Source organism: Vanellus vanellus, assembly GCF_965231255.1.
Source record: "Vanellus vanellus genome assembly, chromosome: 7".
Taxonomy (NCBI): Eukaryota; Metazoa; Chordata; class Aves; order Charadriiformes; family Charadriidae; genus Vanellus; species Vanellus vanellus.
The window spans coordinates 32,115,533-32,141,089 of NC_138912.1; the positions used below are offsets into that span (position 1 = coordinate 32,115,533).

Consider the following 25,557-nt stretch of genomic DNA (forward strand, 5'->3'; position numbering starts at 1 on the left):
GAGTCGAACGTATTTTATCACTTTAATTTTTTTAGGCAAGCAACGGCACCAAGCTTGTGATGAGCTAACTCAAAACTGTATGGCTGGTAAGCTTATTACACAGCAAATGAACAAATGTGGAATATAAGAGTTGGTCTCAAATTAGAGAGCTCTATCGTCAAGATCCTGTGTTTGTTACTTTCCAATAATCCAAGTCTCTGTGCTGAGGTATCTGTTCAGTTTGGATGCCATTGGTGGTGCAAAAGGACTCAGTCATCTTTAGAAAAAGGCTAGGGAATTGGGAGTTGGATTCATTGTATGGGATCGGAAGGCTGAATCATTATACGGCAAGTCTTTCAGGATAAGAGAATGCACAGGGTTGCATCTTTGCAGGCAATATTAAGTCTTCATATGTCCTCTTTGAAGCCAGTCATAAAAACCTTACTGTTTTAAAAATATATATTTGTAAGTATGTCTGCTTTTCTCCTTTCAGACATTTTATGTTTCAAACTTGCAGAGCTGTCAAAAGTAGTGGAGATTTGAGGGGAAAAAAGAAATGTATTTCTAACCGCCCTTCCCTTTTTAGATTTATATTTAATCATCTTCACTTTTATTCATCTAGAAATACTAAATCATCCTTTGCATTTGTTTAGGTAGTGATTCTACCTGAATTCTGGGTTAAACATACCAAATAGCTTTTCAAAAGCAAGAATTTCTGTGATTTCTGTATAAATGCTTGCAAAAGCAAACAACTCTTCAGCACAATGACCAGTCCATGCTTAGCTTTGTCTCCAGAATAGTCCAAAACATTTTATTACCGTTGACTGTGTTGGGAGTTGTCAATGACCAGCAATTTTGACCCTAAAGAAGATCCGTTAGAACATGTGTGGTGTTCTTCTTGTTCCTTTGCTGTTTATGCCTATAAGCGTTGATGAAGTGACTTACCAGCTCTGATAGATGTGTGCTATTTCTTCTTGCGGTGCGACTGGCACAGTTTTAGGTGCTCCCCTTTTTTGGGGGTATATTATTTCCTCTCTTTTTTCCCCCTGTTTTTCTTTCTTATTTTTATTTTTCTCTTACATTTCTTTCTCTTTGGTGCCTGACATCAAGCATCTCTGTCGATGCCTCCTGACATTTTTTGTTCTCCCTTTCTCTTTTTCTGCCCGTTCAGAGAAAACGCTGTGAATTGCCCAGAGCATATGTCTGCGGGAGAGGCACAAGAGCAATACTTGAAACTGAATTTGTATGTGGTTGTACTAGGAGCAATGTTCTAGGAGTCTGTGTCTGCTTTTTTATTAGCAGCAGCTAGGGGTATAGGTCTAGGGGTATAAATAACATTACAAACCATGTTTCCCATTTTGTGGGACATTCCATGGTTTTGAAATTTTCTCCATTCCAAGTGGAAAGAAAAGATAAAAGAAGTTGTTCTGCAAAACTGGAATTTGGGTTAAAAAAAAAAAATCAAATTAAACACAGCAGTATATTCCCTCATGTCAATATATTTAATTCTAATTCCAAGTTTCTAAACATTCAATATTTTTACACGTAAATCAGTGAAATACACAGGGTAATCAACGACTCTTCACGGAAACGGAATGGGTACTGAATTCGACTGATAACTCAAATGAGTTGTTTCACAGTTATCACATCCTTCCTTTAATTTCTTTTTCAACAAACTTTCGTCACTATTCAGAAGTTTAATTGAAAGGTGTAAGCCATGGTAGGACAAAGCACAAGGCTGCTGGTTGAGATAGGAGATAATCTTTTGTGAAGGACAGGTAGGGATGGAGAGAGGACAACGTAGCGTTGCGTGTCCGAACCGTGCATACTTGCTCTGAAGCTAAGGAGAGGTGAGGCTCAAACTTGTCGAACAGCTGCATGGAAACGCACAAAAGACATACAATGAGGAAGACTTTTTTTGAAAATGCATTTTTGACAGAAATGCCCCAAAGACAAGAAATGGAAATAATGGATGATTTTAATTTCCCTCGAAGTTGGAAAAGTAATGTTGGGACACAGACAAGACTTCCCAGTTTCCTGTGATTGACAATGTTATCCTTATGTGTTTAAAAAGTTAAGGCAGCCATCAGTTCAGATTTCATTACGGCTAAGGAAGAATGGGCTAAGGAGGTCAGAAGATAATTGGTGTGAAAGTGATCGTGAGATGGTAGCATGCGCTGTTTGAAGAAGAGGAAGAAGTGTGAAAAGGAGAATAGGGATAATGGATGTCAATAAAAAGATTCTCCAACTTCACAAGTTTAGGGAACTAGTAATGCTTTTGGAAAGATAATATGGTGAGTAAAGGATGGCAAAAGAACTGTGGAGTTCTGTGAAGATGAAGGTGTAATAAGGTATCGTTATGGTTCCAGTGGGTTATCTTTACAGATCTTGAAATCAGAGAGGAATTCTAATGAAAAAGTTGGGAAAAAAAGGCCTAGGGAGGAGAGTAGAGGTGTAATGAAGTAAATGATTATAAAGTGAGGCTGAGGTGCAAAATGACTCATACCAGGGGCTACAAAAAGCAACAAGAAAAGCTTAGATACAGAAGGAGATAAAGGAAGGAGTAAGGTAATTACTTAGTGGAAAAATGAGTATTTACTGTTTTTACTGACTGACTTGATGCTGGCTTTATAGAAACTGTTAATTGTAACCAGACTATTAAAAAAAATATTGTAGCAGTTCTGGTTTATTTAGATAAATCTGAGGCACTCCATCAGATGAGATTCAATATAGAAAAGTGCCGAGTGTTGCTACGAAATGAGGTATAGCTGGTGAGCACCTGCAGGAGCTATTTAGAATCCTTGTGGTTAAACAAATAGAATATAAATCAATACTGTTGTGGTCTTGCAAAACAAGCAAATGCAGTCCTCAGATACGTTACTGGAAACAACCTTTGTAAGACAAGGGAGACAATTATTTTGCTGTGCTTGACATCAACTTGGCCTTGTTGGAACAGTATTGCAAGTTTTGGGCAAGACGCTTCAAAACAAAACGAGAATGCAGAACAATTTTGAAAATCCAGGGGAGAGCACCTAGTGTGACGGAAGCTCAGTAAAATATGGCCCATGAGTAAAGGCTGTAAGAATTACATGTCTCCCATGAAACTCAGAAGATGGAGCAAGTGTATAGTGGTAGAACAGATATAATTAAAAGAAGACTATGATCACATGTATATTCTGGAAAGATAAAAGAAATGCAGTTTAATATTCTGCAGTAAAAATTAGATTGAGTATTGGGAAATGGTTTATGATCTAAATATGATAATGAATAGGAACAACTTCCTTGGTTACTTTCTTCCATCTCGTCATCTCTCTGTCTTCACACCTGGTTCTGCTATTGTTTTTGTCTTTGTTTTTCAGCATCCTACTCGCATTATGTAAGTCTGCTAAATATTTTCAGTTCTTAATTTGGAAAGACGAATACAACTGTATTATAAACACCACTGGGTATTTTCTGATCTGCATGTCTGTTCTAGGTTTTTCCACATATCTTTTTTTCAATACGGGTATGGCAGTTTATACAAATAGTCGCTACATGTACTTCTGATCAAATAATTTATTCAGTACTTTTGTTGACAAACATGAAATTAATGGGACCTGTGACTCATATTTGATTTCCAGTCAGTGTGGAACTCCATCCTTCTCTCTACTACTTAGCCAAGCTAGAGCAATTGTGTTTGATTAGATTCTGTGAGCCAAATCCACTCTTGGGGTAGCACCAGGGATTTGACTTAGCCAGAGATGAACCTAGCATCATATTTCTTTATATCAATCCTTTAAAACGGAGGAGTATATTATAATTGTATGTAGTTTTGATAGAATGGTGCCCAGTAATGAATTACTGGCACTTTCAGTGCTATAAAAATAGATTTAATTGTAAGACATAAAAAACAAGCCTGAAAAATGAAGGTGAGAGCTTGACTACTGTTTTAATTTATTTCTTTTCCATTGGATTGAATCTCATTGATCCAGATTAACCTTCATCAGATGAGATACTAAGGGGTATTTGTTCTTAACACAAAATAACTTATTACCCTGATTTTTTTAGTCTTAGAATTACCATATTCTCTACCACATGGAGTAACAAATGCTGAAATTCAAACAATACTCACTTCTAAATTCTCAAACTGGAACTGTGAGAATAGCAGGGCGAACTAGTGGAAATTGCATTACCTTAGTTCCTTACTGTCTAAATGATGAGGTACTCTGTAGGAAAGGAATATACTATGGGGGAGAGGGGGAATCCTCCTCATGGGTCAAGTACCAACCCATGTGGGTATTTGTCATGGCACGACACTTAAAGAAGGGAGGAGTTCTTTCTGATAAAGCAAAACTTTCTTATTTTCCAAAATAACAATGTCATGCATTCTTCCATTGCCTTTTCTGTGAACTACTGTGAAGCCTCCAGAATTAAGCTTTGTAAAGGAGGGAGGAATCATACTTTTGGTTGCCTTGGTAGATGCACTAGCATGGTTCCCAGTGTTTGTGTGTGTTCACTGGGACTGCAGAGTGGGTGACTGTATTTCTGCATTGCGCAATTCAACATACAGGTTAATGCTATGCAGACTAGCTTGACTCTAAGGTTGAATAGGGGCTCGTTTCTTTGTCACTAAGAAGAGCTTGTGCTGTTGTTTGTCCTGTTTAAAAACAAACAAACAAATCAAACAACCTATGCTGCAACACTGCAGGGTGGAGAGCAGAAAGGTAAGTTGTATTCATAATGGGTCTTGCAAAATCAAGATGCTTTTTTATTGATAGACTGTACCAAGGCAGCTGATCTTGTTTTACTAACCTGAGCTTAATAGGTAGGGCTTTCAAAAAATCATCAAAAGCTTTATTTTGCTTCTTATGTACGGTGCTAACCACAAGTACATGAAAAAATCAGGGGCCATATTATTGATGAAAAACTGCTTTCAATGGGAAATCTGAAATAAAGAGCATGAAGCTACAGAAACAGAGTATTCTACAGATTCCAAATCTGTAGGAAAGCAAAGTGTTCAGTAGTTAGAAGACAGCTGAAATTCTTGTAAGCTTTAGTTGAAAAATAAAACAGAACTCTAATTAACGTCTAGAAAAGGATGCTTTTGGATATTTTCTCTTCTCAATCCACAGAAAAGATCCTGGTTGGGAAAAGTCGGAGGCAGTAAGCACAGAGAAACCTACTATAGAAATTGCAGCTGTAAAGCATTTGAATGAATTATTCTCAGCTATGATGATACTTGTCAGAAAAAGCCCTCGTAGTTGAGGAGGAGTAAGTGAAATAGGAAGAAAAGGTCTTGTAAGTTCTGCAGGAGAAGTAATAAAAAGATTTTGAAATATAGTAAGAGTACTACGTTTCATCAGTGATGAGAAGCCCTAGACAGAAAGTGAGAGTGCTAAGGAACGTGGGAAACTCTGAGCCATGTTGAGATGATGTTATTCGCATCACCTGAATGTGAGTCAAAAATTTTAGACAGCAGTTGACCTTGTTCTTCCTTTTTGGACAGATGGCACTTTCCAAATGATGCTGGTGGTGCTGCCAGCAGATGAATTTCTAGATTTTCAGCTGATTAATAAAACTTTCCCACACTCAACCTAGGTGATCAGTCAGAACAAAGTGCAGCAAAAGATTATTGATGCTTTTTCCTTTCCCTTTTCAGAGCATTCACTCCAAACACATTTCTGCTAATCCTTTTCTGGACTTTAGTTCAATTCATTTATTTCTGCTGTTTTCATAGGTCTCTCTTTACCACTGTTTCACTGTCTGTAGGAGGCAGTTTGTTATATGAGGGACAAGAAACTGTCCCATCATCTCTCCCCTTTCCATTTCTATCCTGCAGCTCCATTCCTTCTGCTAATCGTTGTTTTCTTTCCTTTCACCATGTCAGACACGTGCATTATATCCACAGTTATTCATCCTCTTGATTCGAGAATCAAGTGGCTTCTCAACTATCATCTGGGCACTTCTTTCTTACTTTCCTCTATAAAATATTTCTTAAATGTTGACGAAATGAGCAGAAAATAGAATAGTAATTATCAGATAAAGTCTATCTCAGCAAACTACTTTTTCCCCCAGGGTAGCATGTAGGAAGGTGTTAGATAATGCATGATGAGCAGTGTTTTCCTAGCACAAGGCTTCTAGAGTAATCTTGGGAAAACATGACTTCGGAAGAAGATCCCTTATGAATGTATGAATGCAGTGTCTGTTGTTCACTTTTCTTTGGAAAATGTTTTGGGTTTTGTTTTTTTTTTTTTCCTAGAATTTCCTGTGTTATATGCACTTTGGGTGATCAATAGTTAGACCCATGAACATATGCAAATTGTTATGGCTTCATTTTTACTTGGGTAGAACCAGGACTGTCTGATAGACGAATTCTGGTCAGTCTTTCTCTACATATGGAAGTGCCAAAAGATTTTTTTTTTTTTTTTTTTAAAAAGCGTCAATCTGTGTAATGATGCTTGTGTTTACTCTGATAACAAGAAATTAATAAATCTTTTACACTTTCCCCTGCCTTATGATTTCTTGGAAAAAAGCAGACTTTTAAATGATAATTTACAAATGCAAGTAGGGCAAGCAATCTAATATCTTTTCAAATGATACAAAAATGCCCAGATTAAAAAAAGTAAAAGAATTGACTAGAAATATGAGAAACACGCTGTGGAAAATTTCTTAAGATTTAGAAAATGACACATTTCAGTGCAAAACTTAGCAATTTACAATTACAATTTATTCCAATTTTATTCCAGGTAAACTGTATATACTACTTGCCCCAACAATGCGTAATTTTCTTATATATGCTTGAAAGTTATATGTATACATGAAGCTGTACTACATGTGTACCTGCATCCCGCTCAAAGAAATTTGTAGGGTTTGGAATTGACCTAATTCTAATGTTGAATTACACAGAAACAGTCTTAGTGAGCTAGGAGCAGGTTAGATGAGCTTTGAGTTGTTTTACCAGTGAAATGCATATTAAAATCAATGGTGATTCTTTTGTTTTGTCCAGCTTTTGATAACTATAATTTTGTGTGCTTTTTTTTTCCCCTTTTTTTTTTCCCTGAGATAATTACTTTCTAGTATGGAATAATATTTTGTTAAATCAGAGGATCTTTTGCTGTATAGGCACTCACTATGATCTGAGAAATAACTTCTAGACACCCAGTGCAGAATCCTTATATAAAGCAGTTAAATTATAAATACATCCCTGTAGAGATTTTTAGGCACATCGAGTAAAAGGAAGAGAGGTAGTGTTGGATGTGTGGGAGGACAATGAGGAAGGGAGTTGGAGAGGTGGTCATGCAGATTTGTATTAGAAAGTTTTCTGGGCTACAAAAAATGGATTATGCTCTTGTCTTCAAGGATTAACCTTTATAGATACGTGTGTGTGTCTGTTCCTGTGGGATGCAGAGAAGCCAGCGTATTGTTAAAGTTGAACAAATCTATGTGGTAAAGTGTTGCAAATGTTTTAAAAAACAGCTTATTGAAGGATGTTTTCTGGATTTTCAACAAGTCTCCCTTTGTAGATGTATGTAGTGCATTGAGGGGAATTAGAATAACCCAACAAACAGTATCGATCCGAATGCAAAAATTCCACATAAAACTGTAGCTTGTCTCCATGCGCATCCTCATCCTCATTGCCATTCAGTTTAATCCTCCAGTTTTCTCAGGGATGTGCTTTCTGAAAATCTCTTTTGGTTCTTTAAATTATTAATGTCATTAAAATTTATAAATTTTTGTCATTACCTCTAGGAAAATAGAGATTGTAATGTGAAACATAATTGTCTCATTTTGCAATTTGTGTTATGATAGTTGAGCACAACTAGAGCAGATTTAAATATTCCCTTGAGCGATGTGGCTAGGTATTACAAACTAACTGAAGTTCTTTGTGTGCAGATAAATAGATAAATGGATTCCCCAAATGATGACTATTTGTGTGTAAATAAATAGATAAATGAACGCCACAAATTCTTGAAAAGTAAACTTTGCCATTAATATGCCACATGAACAGAAAATAGTGTTTAAAGGAATATCCTTTCAGTGTTGAGCTGGGTGGTGAGAACTACTACTAGCCTGGGTGAGTAGTCGGTCTTACACGTATGTCTGCCTACCAAAATATTTAAGTGCTCCCTGAAATATGGGGAATATCCGAATTCTTTCCCTCAGTAATGGAAAAATCCAGGATAAGACAGCGTCTTCTATGCCTGGGTAAATCATTCTCCCTCCGTCCTCATTTAAGAATTTCAATATTTACAGGCCTGAGTGCAAATTGCTATTAAAGGTGCCAAGCAATAGAGAATTAGGCTCTTTAACCTTCCTTAAAGCATATCCCTGAAACAAGCAGAAACCGCCGTCTATATTAAGTAAAAATTTACCCCATGTTGCAGTAGCAACATCAGGGGATCATGAAAGCCAAAAAGTGGGCACGTGACATGGAATTTCGTCAGGAGCGCTTGCCTGGCCAAACTGGCTCGCGAGCTCTGCTTAGAATACAGCATTCACGCATGCTGTGAACGCTAATTACTGTTTGTTGTCTTGTGCTGTGTAATGATCCAAGAGCAAGATTGGAAATTTGGGTTATATTTCTTTGGGAAAAAAAAAAAAAACACCAAACCTATAGCACCAAATTAAATTATTTGCTTAGTTGTCAGTTTTACAATGTAAAGAAAATTTTCATGTAATGTACAGGAAATAAAATGCATTACTTTTAAACAAATGAATAGACTTTAATTGTAAGATCAATTTGAAATGTTTTTCCCCTGTGACTTCAAGGCTTAGAACTATTTTTTGGATACATGCTGTTATTCTGATGGGTATAAAAGTAAGGGCCGACTTCATAGAACCATAGAATAGCAGATTGGAAGGGACCTCAAGGATCCTGTGGTTCAGCCTTTATATACATATTTTTTTAATTTATATATATTTTTATATGTAACCAACTTCACGTATACTTGTTTTTCCTTTCTTGGCTTGTTTTTTTTTCCTTGCTTCCCCCCCTGTATTTATCGCAGTTGGAATGCAGGTGACCTTTCTGCATGTGACATTTAAGGTTTCACGTGCTGCTAAGCCAGGACCGAGAGTGAGCTTTCTGGAGACGAGTCTGCAGGGCCTGCCTGTGCCAGGCGAGAGGAAGGGGCCCAGCGCCCTGGCCAGGGAAGCCACAGCTGGCCTCTCTGGTGTGGGATGCTGGTGACCTGCTCTCCTCTGCAGTTCTGGTAGTCAGCAATGCTGTCCCACTCCTGGACCTGCCCGAGGTGCCCTGCGATGCTGCGTGTGGCTGTACCACCCTAGGAACTGGCGTGGAAAGGCCCAGAGTTACCTTTGACTTTTAGAGCACCAGCTCAAAAATGCAGACGTAGACCTTTTGTTCCCAGCTCTTCCAACAAATTCTTTTTTTATTTCTGTACTTTTACATTTCTAAAAAGGAACCCAGTTTCTAAAAGGAATGGATCATTTGCTGATATGAATATCCATCAGCTGAAAAAAATACAGGGGCTTTGTTCCCCTTGGCGTTGTGTACTGAACTGAGGCACTGAAGGATTTAGCTACTGTTGGCCCTCCACGCAGAAAGAGGCGGCTCTTCAAAGTCAGATTTAGCCCAATTTAGGTTCTGAATTTCCCTCCAGAGGTTCCCATTTTTCTTCTTTGGCTGTACAGTGACTAGGCTTTTATGTTCAGGACTCACTTGGTGCTTATAGCTAAGTGGGAAGAACCTGGGTTAATGTGTCTAACATAATTGATCTTCTCTGCTACCTTACCTCTGGAAATCCCATGGAGGAAGCAGTTCTGGTCGGCTACGTATAGGCTTACATGTCTCAGGTCAAGCATTTTGGCACAGGTTATGAGATGCCTTTGAAAGGCCGCGCATCACCTGGGGAGGACACAAGATGTGTGTGGTGTGAACTGGAGGTTTGGATGATTCGTGATCTTTTTTGTTTTCTGTTTCCAGCCACTCGGTCTGAGTTAGCCTGCCAAGGGATGCCGCCTAGGGGGTTATAAGTTAAAGGTGTCCCATAAAATTGTCTCTCTCTCAGATGGCAGCTTAGACACACTTGTGTGGCTTTAACACCCCTCAGCCCCACAGGAGAGAAATCCAAGGCAGCTTTCTGGAGGGATCTGTAGAGCTTGTGGGTCTCCTTTGGTGTTTCCCTGCAAGGCTACAGGTGCTGCCCAGCATTTTCTATTAAGCCTCAAAATTTTTGGCTTCTATAAGAATATATTTGTTTTCTGTTTTCACGCCACACCAGTTGGTCTGTCGTTAATGCAATGAATTTCACCTTCTGCAAAGCTAAAAATTCATGTTCCTAAAAAAATGATGGGAAATCAGCAAAGAACAACTAAATTGAGCCAGAGCTACAGTACTAGTCAACCGTAACAAGTAATTATAATAACCCCATGGTCATTTCGCTCCCAGCTTGACGGTGAAAATGGCAAGAAAACAAAATATTTCTTTTTCTTGAATGTTAAATTACAGGGCCAGGTTCACTTCTGCTGATGAAACATCACAAGATGTGGGCCCTGTTGACCGAATAAGTAGAGCAACAGGAATTATTTGTAGCCCCTTACCCTGCAAGGAGCTCAGAGCAGCCCTGTGCAGGCTGGGCAATGGGCTGGCCCAGTTCTGCAGCCAATGTGTGCTGGAGATGGGCTGATGTGACATGCGGATGCTGTGGGTGGCAGCGGTAAGGAGCTGGGATGTAAAGCTGCTCCCTGCGCAGAAGGCACCTGGGGGAACGACAGCAGTCAGCCTGTCCTTCCTCACAGCGAGCTCTTGGCAGCAAATGGCCATCGCAAGCTGTACTGCTGCTGTGATTTCAGGATCAGTAAATACCGTGACTTTCAAACTATTTATCATGGATTAAAGGAGGAGGTTTGGGTTTTCTGGGCTTTTTTGAATACAAAACATGTAAAGCATATAGTTGACTTGGCTTCAGCCCCAATATAAGGGCTAGAGATGCCCCAGGATGGATTAGAAGGCTGGGATGTGGGAAGGTCTGCAGAGAAGCTTTAGAAAGTGCAAACCCTGGAAAGAAGAGCAGCCTGTCCTTGAGATCTCCTTATATCTTATCCCATATTATCCTGTGTGCAGAAACTTGCATTCCTAAATGTGTCAGTCCCTTCCATGAAGTTCCTCCTATTTTTTATTTCCTAATCTAGATGATGTCAAAGGACTTCCTTAAGTCATTCTCAGGATTAGTCTGAAGAAATGATCTACTGTTCTTATGAGAAAAGTACTTTCTTGTCACGTTGTTCTTGGGTGGGAGGGCCATATTTCCTAAAGGTGGTTACACTTTCCACTTGTTGTTTTGTTCTGAGGATGTAGTGAGGTTCTATTCTGTTAAGTCAAAACTCTTTTGATATAGATTTGGTTTGGCGGCTCTTGTTTTTTTACTTAGAAACCTATTGAGACCATCTTGGTGCTTTTCTGTGAGGAACTACCTCTGAAGTATATCAGTATTGCCAAAACAGATGGTATTGGGTTAAGCTGTTTTCTTTTGTTTCAGGTGATGTGTAAAAAAAATACCATTGTTAACCAAAAAATAAGAATATTTGGCCTAGAACTAAGCATATGCATGCATAACTTTTTTCTTCTATTGTCTGTTTTAAAAACTTTAATCAAGTAATGAAAAGAATATGTAAAATATCTGGACAAATACATGTTTTTAAAAGATCGTGTCTCCATTCACAGGAAATCACTGATAATGAAATATTAGAGTTGGTACATAGTGCTCTGGGGAGGATGACAGTTATCCGGCAAATTTTCCCTCTCTCAAGGGACAACAATCAGAGATGCATGAGGAACAATCACCGAATATCATCACTGCTGTGCGATCCACAGGAAGGCTATCTTCAGATGCTGCAGGTCAGTAGTCACACCCAGCAGAAAAGTCCATCTTAGGAATTTGACGCGAGATAGTTTTCTGTGACTGTGTTACCTCAGAGGAAGAATAAAATGATTACAGATAAATCTAGTTATGTACACTTTGTGGTCAACTTTTCCTGATTTAATTATCCATTTTATTTCCCAGGACTGAGTGCTTGAGATGTGATGTTATACCCATAAAGTACTACCAACCGGTTGCACTAATTCAGAGCTGATTTGGGATATTTGGTTCTCTTAAGAATCTGTTTTTATTTGAGAAAAGAAAAAGTTGTGCCTTTATATTTGAGAAAAGAAAAAGCTGTGCCACTATAGTCTTGTGGTGTTACTGCTTATTTTTATGCTCGTTAGACATCCGTTGTGAAAAAGTTAATCTGGGAGGATAACAGAACTCTGATAGGTGTTGGGCTGTGGAGCATTTCATATTTAGTTAAATGGACTGAATCCAGCTGATGTATTCAATCTGTCCCGTTTCAATAGTCTCAGAAGTCTCTCACAGCTGATAATTGTCTGAGCGTGTGAAATATGCGCTATGAGTTCAAGTTCCAGATTTCGGTAACAGATTTGACTCTAGTGTAAGCAACATCTCAAGATTTCTTGGCAATTTATCCCAAATAGCAGAATTTTTCTTGCAGTAATTTAAATATAATTCTAGGTGCTATTTCCGAGGATAGTGCAATAATTTAGAAACATGGGTCTTGGACTTTCAGTGGGACTCCGTGTGTTTCTGATTTCCTTTAGACACTGTTCAGAATCTCATTTTTAGCACTATTGAAACTGTTGGATAAAATTGAAAACTTCAGTGAGACTGAGCATATAAGCTTGATTAGAACCTTTTTATTACAAGTTTAGTCTTAACTTGAGGTGGATTGAGAAGAGGACACAGCAGTTGAGCCTGTGAGTTGGCAAGCATACGGGTATTGTGTGCTAGTGTGAATCTAGAAAGGGCTTGTTTAGGCAGTGGGGAGGAGGGGCCTGTTGTCAGTTTGGGCTGCTGCAACCTGGTCAAGAAGGTGGTGTGGGATCCTTCCCGGAGCGTGGCTTGGGCTGGCTTGGAAGAGCTTCTGCAGAGCAAGGAGTGAGGCTTATGGGAAACAGAAAAGCTAGGGAGATTCTCAGGAAGAGAAGTGGGTAGGTCAACGTCTTCCAGGGAACATGGATGGGGATGTTTGTTTTACTTGTTTGTGCCCTACTAAAAAGTTGTAGCTGCAGAGACTGAAATCCTTTGAGGGGAGGTACGGACATTTCCTTCTCAAAGAGAACCTCTGCCGACTCAGGGTCTGTCGTAGAGGTGGCAAAGTTTGGGAAATGCCAATCACATGCACTGCGGTTCTGCGCACTGGTCTATTCTTTCTGCACAGGGGAATGCCCATGCCTATTTTGGCTTAGAAGGAAAAGACACTTTTGATCTTTGTTAGTAACTCTGAGGTATTCTGTAATAAGAACAAAGGCAACTCATTTCACAGGATCAAAGCAATTTCCAGTATGTTGAAAAAATTATCTGTCCTGCGCCAACAAATCATTCATTGGGGAACAATCTTACATTACAGCAAGATTTTGAGGATTGCTGTCTATGCTGCTTTATGCATAATCTAATTCAGAGACTCATCTGAAGGGCTCTGACAGACCTCTCTGAGCAAGTTCTTATTTGCTGAAACAGTAACTGGTTCGCTAGCACCAATAGCCTCATGCCTTTTGTTACTAAACTTCACTGACAAGGACCCTTTAGGAAGGACGATCTTCTGCTGCTTCCCAAAGGAGGGGTTTGAGAAGCAAAACATTCCCAGTTTCTATCTTCCAGAAATATTATACCACTTTAAAAACTGTCTGTAAGACAATGGAACAGTAATGTTATTCTTTGCCCATTAGTTCCTTCTCTACAAACTTAGAAACAAGAAAGATATACAGAAATGTGAAGGTATAAAGTTGGCCTTTTGGAAGCTGATTCCATCCGTAGCTGTCATGTCCAGCCACACTGGAATGAAATATCATGAAAGGTGAAGGGCAAATCAGCTGCCCCCAGTATATGTTGTGTTACCTTTAAGTTTCTACAGATTGAATATAGGAAGCTTTAGCGTGCGCAGTTCTATCTGAAGAGTTCCATAGCTGCATTTTTTTCCAGAGACTTTGCCAAAACGTCTTACGTAACACCTTGTGGGCATACAGCTCATATTAATTTCCCAGTATGACTGACATGTTATTAATGGTCCTGCAATTCAGGTACTTCCAATCTTCCGTTTCCCTTTTCTTGCTTAAAAAATAGTTTTGACCTTTTGCTGTACAGAAATACATCACTAAATTACCCCTCTTGCCAGAGGCTGCGGTAGCTCCCAGCTCCGTGTCAGGCCGCATGAATCCACCAGAGGCAGTGACCGCCTGCCAGCACCGAGTCCTTGCGTTGCTTTGAAGTAGTTTGATTAACACCACAGTTTGGAAATCCCTGGCTCATTCTCCCTTGGGCAATCTCATATTAATAATTCTTTGTTGTCAAGGTAACTTACCGGCTATTGTTGGTTAATTATTTATTTAATGACTTTGAAGAAGAATAAGCTAATCTCTGTCAGCCTCTAGCTGCAAGTTTTTTATAGGGGAGAATTTAGCATTTTTAACAAGCTCGTAAAGAAATAAACATTTACGTCATGGATTATAACTTTGTTCTGGCTAAATTAATTAAAATCTTTTTGGAGCGATTTTGTTCTCAGCATCTTGGGTATCACATCCTGGAAAGTTGTTTTTCAGTGGGTGATCATCCCAGTCTGGCATTATGACAAGGCTTTTAAAGATCAGGCTGTTCTGCAAGCTCATCCAAAAACTCGTCTGTTCTTGAATGCTTTGTGGAAATCCAATCTTATTCCATCAACCCACTTGTCAAAATTTTGCTCATGCCCTTATTTCTTGCACATATAATATACCCAGCTGGGTTTCGGCTTCAGCTGGAGGAAAAGCTTTGTAAAGTTTCCTGTCTTGGTCATTTTATTTGACTTCAGAGGACTACATTTATCTCTTTCTTATTCTTCATATATGATTTTCTGCGCCCATCCCTCTTACTTTCTTGTAAGTGGAAAAAAGCCAGGTTAGAATTTGCTTTCTTCTATGAGCGATGAGTATCCTGTGGTTTGGTCCAGCAGCGTTGTCAGTATTGCCTCATCTGGAGAGAGAATACTGACGCACTTCAGGATTTGTAGTTGAATCTAATTAGTCCTAGATAGGCCCAGTATGTATCCCTGCATGGCATTTGCATGGTGTTTGGTGGGATTACCGCTATCAAACTGTTTAGATTATTTCAGGCATAGTGTTACAGAGTCAGTTTGAAGAAATTTTAATGCATAACCTGCTTCTTTCCAAAATTTTCCCCTTTAGATATTAGTTTTGAAGCTTGTCTACAAACTTAATTTTTGATGAAAATCTTTTTTCTTTCATCAGGTTATTCATGCTGTATTCATAAACTCCAAATCAATTTTTTTCTGTTTATATTTTTGAAGAAAGATTTCTTTGTAGAAATGTAATTCGCGTTTGTTTGTTTCTTCCCATATTTGCCATTTATACGGTTAATAAATTCAATCTATGTGAGATTCTATTTATATTAAAACATATTACAGGGACACAGTGTATCTGAAATCATTTAGCGTGGTCCAAAATATATAGTAAGATTAAAAAGGCAAAAAGGAAAATCCAGCAAACTGTGTCACAAAATGAATGAGGTTATTCCTCACAGGATTCAGAGTCCATCCTCTCTACTGAAGAGCTATTCCAGGTATTGCTTTCACGTAGTTGAAGAGAAAGCTTTTGCGAAGTGTGGGAGGATGCTCATTAGAACAGCTACTCTTCTCCCTGTGTAAAAATTTTATTCTTCAAAAACTTGACCGTCAGACATCTTTGTAGGCATCTCTTAGCTCCTACAGAGCTGTGTTTTTATTTATGTACTGTCTTCTCTTTGGGGATGACTGCAATTTGACGGCTGTAACTGGGCTTATTTTTTGGACGTGAGTTTGGCTGCCTAAACCTAAGGGCCCGATCCTGCAATTTTGTCCAACCAAATAGCTTTACTCTCATTTCACCTGTTTATACTGTTGTTATTACACTACTCTTAAGTGCTACTGGGGCAGTAAATATTGATTAAGCCCTATTAAAGCATTCACTTCCTCCCATCAAGGATTGATGAGCCACATTTTTGTTTTCCTTTCATTACAAACCTATATTTGCATGTCTCTTTAGCAAAGTTTAATTTGGACTTTTGGCCAGCTGTTCAATTACGGTGAAACTGTTTGAGAGTACCACATGAATGAAAAGTGTCCCTGAACTGACTTTACTGCCCGTTGCATGACAGAATGTCTCCCCAAAGCCCGATGGCGTGTGTTTTATACAATGTGCGTAAGCAGAAGAATTCACTAAAAATACCCAAACAACGGCGGTTGTCCTCTGGCTACGTGGGATTTTGTGAGCGCTCTGGAGGCTAGAACCCCAGCTACGTTCTGGAGCGAGCTTTTCCTTTCTGCTCAGACTGCCTCTTTTGACTGCTGGAGTTCTCGATTTGCATAATTATTTCACCGGATTTTTGTTCAGCACTCTATCGGGGAGCGGACAACAGTGGCTAGAAGAAAGGGTCGGGACCCCCGTTTTTCATTTTTTACTGCCTCTGAAACCTCATTTGCACCCATACTTACTTATAAATGAGGCAGGGTAAAACGATAATCTTATACTCTGTTTTGCAATGCCAATATTACCTCTTGTCCTCCCGTCGGACTCTTAGTTGTGTGCAGTTTTCTTTATCAAATGTCTTTCCCAGGACAGTTAGTGCTAGCTGTGCCAAATCCTTGAGACGTTTAGTGAGCGAAGCCAATGCCTGCAGCTAACGAGCTTGAGCATTACAGGGTAATCCAGGCCTTGTATTATTGTTAACATGCTCTTATAAAACATACCGAGTAAGAAAACATTCATAATCATGACAAATACTCATCATAAATAGCTGAAGGACAGTAAGCATTCAGAGAACAGAAACTGGGAAAAGTGGTGCTAGATGTGTAACTTGCTATAAAAAGGGGGGGGGGGGGGGGGGGGAATGAAAAAGGAAAGAGAAGCTGCTTATCAATAAAAAAGGGATTCTGAGCTTGCAGTCTTCCAAAGAAATCTTTGGAAGTGCCATTGTTTGAAACACTTAAAACTAGAATGGGCAAAGCACTAAATAATACACTAGTTAGATTCCGAACTGTCACAAGGCTTGAATAAATATACAATGGAGGTCTGTTTTTCTGTGGCTTTAGGAAAATTTTATTCAGGCTTTCGTTTGCCTCAGTGATAATAAATAGGCTTTTGGAAGTTTGAAGCTGACATTTGAGTCTTTAATGAACCTTTGTTTTTGACTCTGGTTTTCTCATGAATGCCAGAGTGCTGGCTGTGATTTTGTTCTCCATGAGCAGCAAAGCATGTATTTAAAACATAGGCATTCACACGAACTCTCACAATGGCCTCTGCAAACTAATTTAAGAAAATAAGACAAATTTTCAGTCTCTCCCACCCTAACACTATCCTTGTAAGCACGCCTTATACCATAAGTAAACCATCCATCGATCTTCACTGCTCCTAGTAAGATGCGTCCTGTCATCAGAGACAGAAGCGCGTAGCGGTGTTTGGCAGTACTTGAACTTTGAAAGTTGAAACACAGTTGTAGGGGCACACTGGTGTGTGCATACGCAAACACGATGATACCGCTCCTCAGGCAGCAAGGGTTTCTGCTGCTGGCAGGCTGAGCTAGGTCAGGGCTCCTCTTCCATCTGCTTCATCCTTGGAGCTGACTGCTGTGGCCGCTCCCAGGGTGATTTTGGCAGCAGCAGGGTACAGATGCCCAGCTTGGGAATGAGGTTTGGAAGCAGTGGCATGCGGGCGTCAGCTTGTCTTCCCAGCTGGTCTCTTCAGCGGTGCGGTCTGGCCAGGCTTCTGGCTCTGCTGGCAACTCAGAAGTTGGGGTCAATCTTTGTGGCTTGCTGGCCTTCCCAGAAGAGCACTTGTCTATGATTAGTGCCTCTGAAGGAGCTAAAAGCTATCTTCATGTCTAACTTTGAAAGTAAAATCACTCTGGAAAATCTTATGGAATTCACATAAAAACCTCTATAAAATGACATTTAATGAAGTGATAGGGAGAGATTTCCATTCTTATTGACAATTTCTGCTCTGCTCTACTAGTGTACGGTGGATTTTTTCTTCATTGCAAAATAAAGGTTCATGAAGTCTGGAATAATTTTCAGAAGACATAGCAGAACATGCCTAAGATTACTTGTGTACAGGGCAAACTCCTTAATATATTGGTGAAACAGTTACCATCATTCTTATAGCAGATAAATCAAACAGCACTTCAGTCACACCGCCTCCAGCTCTTATAGCTCTCAGCTATGAAGTGAAAGAGGAACTTAAAATTACTGTTTCGTCCCTCAAACAGGACAGAAATTAAACGCTTTGTCCTAATCTAGAAATTTGTGTTCTATGAAGGGGAATCCCTGCAGGCAGACATATGTCCTTCCCTCCTCTGGTTCCCCCTGTGAATATGTAAATAGGGGAAATAAGAAACGCTCCAGAGCTTGGAAAATCCAAAGTAGCCAAGTACGTTGCCTTATTTTTTCTTCTCTCTTGCTTTGCTACCAATTCCGAATGCTACCCGAAGACTAATTTTTAAATTTACTATTTTCTCATGCGTCTGGTAACCCTGGTAGAAACAGAGTATAGCTGATCCCTTGGATGTCACACAAATTCCCTTTTCAGGGATCACGTTTTGTATTCAGAGGGAGTTCCGCAGTTAGCTGAAAATTAAAATATGTGTGCAGTTGCAGTAACAAGTGTATACAGGTTTTGTCCACTGAACCCTTTTTCTTTTCACAGCTCCACTATTCCGGAGGTTACAGCAAACTCACGTTGCAAATACAAATCTAGAACATATGCTGAGATTTTCTGTATTAAAAGGAATGTAATAGGGGAAAAGAAAAAAAGGAAATTAAAGTTATTACAGACCTGGATTTACAGTGAGATAGGCCAGAACTTCTGTGTCTTGTTTTAAGTAACCTTTTTCTACGGGAAAATACGTACATAGTAATACATTCAGGTAGAAAGTGAATATTGTTCAGACCATATCTGAGGTGTCTAAGTATTCTTATTTTTCTACCTCGGAAAGGAATTAGGAAAAAAGAAGATAAAAAGGTATCTCACAGTAATTTAATGTTAGATCTTACTGTAGGTATTGAAGGAATCAACTGTTCAGCTACGCTCACACAACACTACACGGGCATCGGATTTGACCTGGTTCCATAATTCTGTTTTCTAGCATAAAGCTAGTTCCCAATTGGAATTAGGCAAAGGCTATCTATGCTGTATTAATCTATACTACCGTGGATGTTCAGGAACTGGGTTCCGCTTTGCACGCTGTGAAGGCTCAAAAGGACGTTATTTTCTAAGTTACCAGGATATTTTCGATTGCTCTTGATTATTTTTTGCACTTCAAAGAAGTAACTCTTGACCTAGAAAGAAGACTACCAAAACAATACTATCATGTGAACATCCTACCTTCTCTTGTTTTAAATAAATACACTGTTTACACACAGAACTTTGATCACTGTGCAAAATCAGATGTTTTGAGTCACGCTTTATAAGTTTTAAAGGGTTCTGACCTTAACAGGGTGGACTCCACTAGGAGACTGAACAAATACAATATTAAAAAAAAGATAATTGTTCTTTTAATATTGCAAATCCAGCCTGGGTTGTGGAGGTTTTGCTGTTGGGTTTTGAGTTTTTTTTCCTAGCTTGCATATTTTCTATTCTAAAAAATAAATGTTGATGGTGTGAATAAAATCCAACTTACTCTTCCATAGGATATTGAGACTTCAATGAGTAGGGTGTAAGAAAGGGGCAAAACACAGTAATGCATGTATATCATTTCTACTGGAGTAAATACTCAGAGTATGATTATATGAAAGGGATTTTGCTCATTAAAAAATACCATATACTCATTTCTTGGACAGAGCTTGGAGTTTTGAGTTTGTTTTGTTTTGGTTTTTTTTTTTGGTGGAGAGTAGCTTAGCACAGAAGAGGAAGAGTGCCCTGTTGAATAATAAGGATTCGCTTGGTTGCTTTATTTGAAAGTTGTTTGGAAAATATCTGCACAATAGGGAGACAAATGCAACTGAACAGAAGAGCCTTAGTTGCTGGGACTTATTAACTCTTTAACAACTTCATTTTCTTGAAAAGAGAGGAAATCTAGAAAGTAGCGGTGTTGGAAACCCTTTTAAAAGGAAAAGGATTAACTGGATAAAATAGCAAATATAGGGAATGTTGGACTGCTTGTTCAGGAAGTCTGGAAAGAAAAGGAGTGAAAGAAGATAGCAATGCCAGATGGGAGAGATTTTCATTGATATTATCCCATGTGTTTTGCATTATTTTTGCATTAAGATCACTTTTTATGTTTAGTCACTTAAATAAGTGGGTGTCTTCAGCCTCTCTTTTGTGTATTTTCTTACTATTTTGAGTCTTTCAAAATGAATTTTTGCTTTGTTCAGATTTACTTATACTAGAAGACTTTTCACAGTGCCTAGAATTCTCAGTTTGTGTCAAACTCCAGACTATGGAACATGAAGCATTTTGTTTCTGAAGATTAGGATCTTAAGATGATATCAAAAGTCTACTTGGAGCAGTGATGCGACAGTAATATATGTTTAAACTTTCACAGCTGAGTGGCATTTTTGTAGGAAGTATGCAGCCGCATGTAGCCCTTTCCTGGTCTCTAGGTATCATCTCGTATGGTATATTAGAGAAATCGAAAAGATAAATGGCAAATTTGTGGACCACCATGGGAAAAGCCTTCAGCTAGGAGAGTATCTTTTAAATAATATTAATTAAAAAAAAAAAAAGCTGTATCAGGCAAGTGATGCTAACTGGTGATTTGAGTTTAGTAAAGAGTAAATCAGTACCCCTGAATCTGTGCATAGTTTTGAAGAAAAGTGCATGTAAACTCTGGAAACAGGTGCAGAGTATCTAATTATTTTTTTAAAATCACTTCTCTCCGCCAACTTCCACTGGTAAAGTTTTGCTACTTGTCGTGGATACCACTGCATGTCAAAGATCTGATCTTGTACTGCTGACATGTCTTGGTTTGAAAAAATGAAATACATAGTTGAGTGTTACTAGTGTGGTCTTCTTACTGCAGCCTTTGTTATCAATTATTGTTCTTGTTATCTCTCGTGTAAATTGAAGAATAAGGAAGCTAAAATCAATACCTCCAGAGAAAGTGGAATAGTAACCAGTGTCCTGTATATTTGGTGGAGAGACGTGATAAGACCAAAATAACACTGGCAGTTCTCCTCCCGCTGTTCTAAACAGTTGCATTGGTATTATATTTTGCTGTGCCAGAAATTACCAAGGAGATCGCTCAAATGAACAAAAAGAACAAGAACTTAGTTCTATTCTGTCTTTTCCTCCTTGCTGAAAGGACTGACAAAGCAGCAATCCTTGTCTTTCCTTGATAGATAGCTGTAGCCCTTCCATAGCTTGGCTTTATATTTGAACTGCGATCTCTTACGTCTTTACAGCACTGCATTGCAGTGGTGTAGGTGACGCACAGGCAATGCAAGCGTGCCAGAGTCCCTTGGCCAGAAGGGCCCAGATGCCAAGCAGGAAAGAAGGTGGGAGGGAGCACCGATATTTGTCTGAATTGCCTTTACTGTTGAGTACGTCGAACATACCCAGCTTTCAGTTTGCGCTTATGCCGCCTTTTGTTTTGTTTGTTTGCTAGTTTTTACAGTTTCTTTGTAAGGATGCTCAAATAAACAAAGAGGCTCATTCTTATTATTGTTTGCAGGTTTCCAACCTGTACCTGTATGACAGTGTGCTCATGCTGGCCAATGCTTTCCACAGAAAACTGGAGGACAGGAAATGGCACAGCATGGCAAGCCTGAACTGCATGAGGAAATCCACCAAACCTTGGAATGGAGGACGATCCATGCTAGAGACTATCAAGAAGGTGAGAATAGACAAACCACAATTATGTGAGCAATTGAAAAAGTTACTTCATTTCCACTTGAGATTAGCTGTTGAAGAGTTTTTTGACCTGTATTCAACTTTTCTTTGATTTATTACAAGCAAGTGATCTACAACTACCAGGAATGATCTACAGCTATTAAAAAAGCGAATGATTTATAACAAACAGATTACACACACTGCAGCTTTGCTCCAGTGGTGTGTGTTTTACTTCTCTTGTTCTCATATCTACCTTCTGTGGTGGTAGTGTGATTAGGAATAGTTATACAAATTGATGTGTGCATGCATCGTAATAATTTCCCCAAGAGGAGAACTTAAGGAGCTCAAGGGGCCAACCAACCATAAGGTTTAAGACTAATGTTCCACTTACTGCCGCTCAACTAGCTTTGTAAGTTGGCTGAGCATCGGTAAGTATCTGTTTTAATAATACTTAAAATTTCATCTATCTTCTCGCCTCTCTTGGGATCACAGCAGGCATACTCTTTCGTTTGCACTTGGAGTTCGTGCCTTTGTATTCAACCCCAGAACTGAACCTGCTTCCCTCAGTTACACTGAAAGGACTGTTGTCTCACAGTCCACCAAGGTCCTTCTCCTTTTCTTTGGGGTCTGTCTCTGTGAATGGTGAAGACCTAATGGCTTTTTTCCACAATATGCAGTGGATATGTTAGTGCTAAAGTAATTTTCTCAAAAAAAAAAAAAAATCTTGTCTGCCACTATGTTTGAACTATTGAAGAACACGTAATTGCCACATTTAAGTTCAGTGTAAACATTTTCAAAGCACATTTGGCATACCTTTAATGAAAAGGAGTGTTTATAAAGGCAAATTTGTTCTATCGTAAAATTTCTGAAACTTATTTCTTCAGGGCCACATAACTGGGCTTACTGGTGTTATGGAGTTCAGAGAAGATGGTGCCAACCCCTATGTTCAATTTGAAATACTGGGAACCAGCTATAGCGAAACATTTGGCAAAGATGTGCGGAGGGTAAAGTTATGCTGCTTCTTTATCTCTTTTGTTTTCCTCTAAGTAATATACATTCTACTTCACAGGAGAAAATTATATTCTTTAATCATGAATTAGTGCTACACTGCAGAAGAAATTTACTGTAAGAGAAATGTTTTCTAATATCTTACACACTTAAATCTTGAAAGCTAATTTCATATTGGTCAGCAGGAGCCCTGCAAGTTGTTTCCACACGTGCAGTAATGGTTCAGTGCCATAACAATACTGTGACCGTAATGGTGAAGACTGCACGATTCTGCTCGTGTATTTTATTGTTAGTTAAGATACAATTGATATAAGTTATCAAAGTTATTGATATAAGTTACCTAAACACACAAGGATGTTTCAAAGTGTAGCTGCTGCAAGAATTTGAGATAAATAAATAAAAGAACTCTAGAGAAGATAATTTCCAAACTGGATGATGCTGTATTGTGTAAAGGATGATCTGTCAATGGTAGCTGGTGGAACAAGGACCGATGGGGATTAGAAGGCAGTTAGAGTGCTTCCATGGGATTACTAACGTAGATAGTCATGGGCTGAAAAGCCTACCTTGAACATGTGGGTGCTCTGAAAATACCTGAAACTCTCAACTGAACAGTGAAGTTCCAATTGGAATCCAAGCTACAAAATGTCCCTAAACTGGTCAACTGGTTGAAATACAGACATTACCACTGTACGGTCAATGGTTCCTGCATTAAGCAGAGCAAAACAAAGATGATTCCAAGCAGAATTAAATTTTATGACATTTTGTATTTTCATTTGACCATTGGTTTCTCTGTTTTGTTTTGCTTCACCTGAATTACATGACTCTAAATGGAAAAACAAACAAAGAACTTGTGTTTACATTATCATCTTAAACAGCTAGACCTGAGATTCCTTCAGAGTCATTTGGCACGAGGATTCTGGACGTGGAGCCAAAGGCTTGCAATATCTACTAGAAATTCAACAGAAGGAAGAGGAGTATTTGAAATGCATAAAGCTCCGGGAGACATAATTGAAAAGCTTCCGTTGCCAAAGAATGTCTCTGAAGATTTCAGATTGGCTAGGCACCCTCCTGTATTGTAATGACCAGAAAAGGCTATTGCGCAGTTCACTTTCATTTTTCTAGAAGATTGCTACTGCAAGTAAGGAAGTCTAAGTTCCAAACACTAGCCGAATGATAAAAAATTATCTTGGTTTGGAAAGAGTGTTGCCTTTGTAATAGAACAGGGTTTAGGAAGCCTAGGAAGCAATTCTGGCTCATAAGCAGAAGTATGTACCTCACTTTATGCACAAGGATGCAAAAAACAGGCGTATTCGCTGCTGTGTGAGATGCTGTGGAGTATCCTACTGTGTTTCCAGCTGCCACTACAGAAGAGCATGAGTGCCCTGTCATTGCTGCATTGCCCCTCGCAGATAGCGTGGATGCCATGAGGCATTGCAGTTTCGTTCCATTTTGTTACGCGTTTCCCAAATGACTTTGAGTAAGTCACGTAATCACTTTATGCTTTGATTAACCTTTCAGTAGAATTGGTATGATTACCTCTCAAAACAGATCTGAGGCCTTAAAGGGAAATTAGGATGAGTGAGTATACATTATTACTTTTTTCCTAATGTACAGTTCAAATATAGTAACACGTGTACAAAAGCTCTTACTGTGGTATGTGTGGCACACTGAACAAATTGAGATATAATCTGGATGTGTGCAGTGGACATAGCTAAAATATCACTCAAAAGGTACCCCAAGGCAAAGAAATGGGTAAAATTACTAAATGGGAAAATGACTAAAATGGGCTAAACTGATATACTACGGATTACTTTTGATCCCTAATTTGCTTCTTTGGGATTAGGTGGTTAATATAGGAAGGCTTAACTCTTTGGATGTTAAATGCAGAACATTATACAGTTCCCAAAATGAAAGAGAGTATAATTCTAGATGGGTAAGAGCTACTGGCTGTGGAATACTACTCTGAGCTAAAATGAAGTTCTGAAATGATACTTTTAGCCAAATATATAGAGAGAGTAAGCAGTCAGCAATATGCTAGGGAAGTCTCTAGAAGAACTTGGAAGAGATGATATTTCTTAGAGTAAAACTACCGTGGAACTCCTGATATTCAATTATTTAGACAGCCTGACTTTTTATTATTGCAGCAAAAATATGTTACAGCTCAGAAGTACTTTTAAAAGCTCAGAAAGTCATTCTTGTCCCGTTTATATTATTTGAGTGAGAGATCAATTCTCATTTATTGTCAGTTGTTTCCATATCGGCCTTTCCTCAGATTTAGCTGTGGAGGAACGCTTATTTGGCGAAAAACAGAAGGTTCTTTCTGCATGGTTTTCTTTTCCTCTGTATGGAGAGCATCTGTACGTATTCATCCCTGCCCTGGCCCTGCAAAAAGCCTTTGCACTTAGGATCTGTGACAGGATAGAGCAAAACAGTGTAACATTGAGTGTTGAGCCTTAGAGGGAATCCAGTCAAAAGCTAGTGGCCCTTTAATTCTCGACATCCCTTAGAAAGTCCCTCAGGGGATCATTTCAACCAGAAAGACTCCTAGGAGGATGTCCAATACAGTAACCCAAATCTGGCAGGAATTTTCAGGGCCTTTCTGTAGAGGCATCTTGACTCATCCCAGTTGCCCTGAGATCTGGTCTTTCTGCAGACAATTCTTCCTTCCACTAGCTGTGATCGAGTCATGAGTGCAAGTAAAGATATGCAATTGCTCGCTT

General features: G+C 39.0%; 1 protein-coding gene across 1 annotated transcript in view; it reads left to right on the forward strand.

The window, feature by feature from the left end:
• The window catches only part of GRID1 (glutamate ionotropic receptor delta type subunit 1), a gene marked incomplete at both ends in the record, with an annotated part of 544,988 nt that overhangs the window by 421,177 nt on the left and 98,254 nt on the right, over positions 1-25,557 (forward strand). Inside the window, 3 exons of the mRNA XM_082486453.1 lie at positions 11,645-11,818; positions 21,672-21,833; positions 22,714-22,833. Of these exons, the coding sequence (XP_082342579.1) occupies positions 11,645-11,818; positions 21,672-21,833; positions 22,714-22,833 (456 nt within the window). The remainder of the gene's footprint in view (positions 1-11,644; positions 11,819-21,671; positions 21,834-22,713; positions 22,834-25,557) is intronic.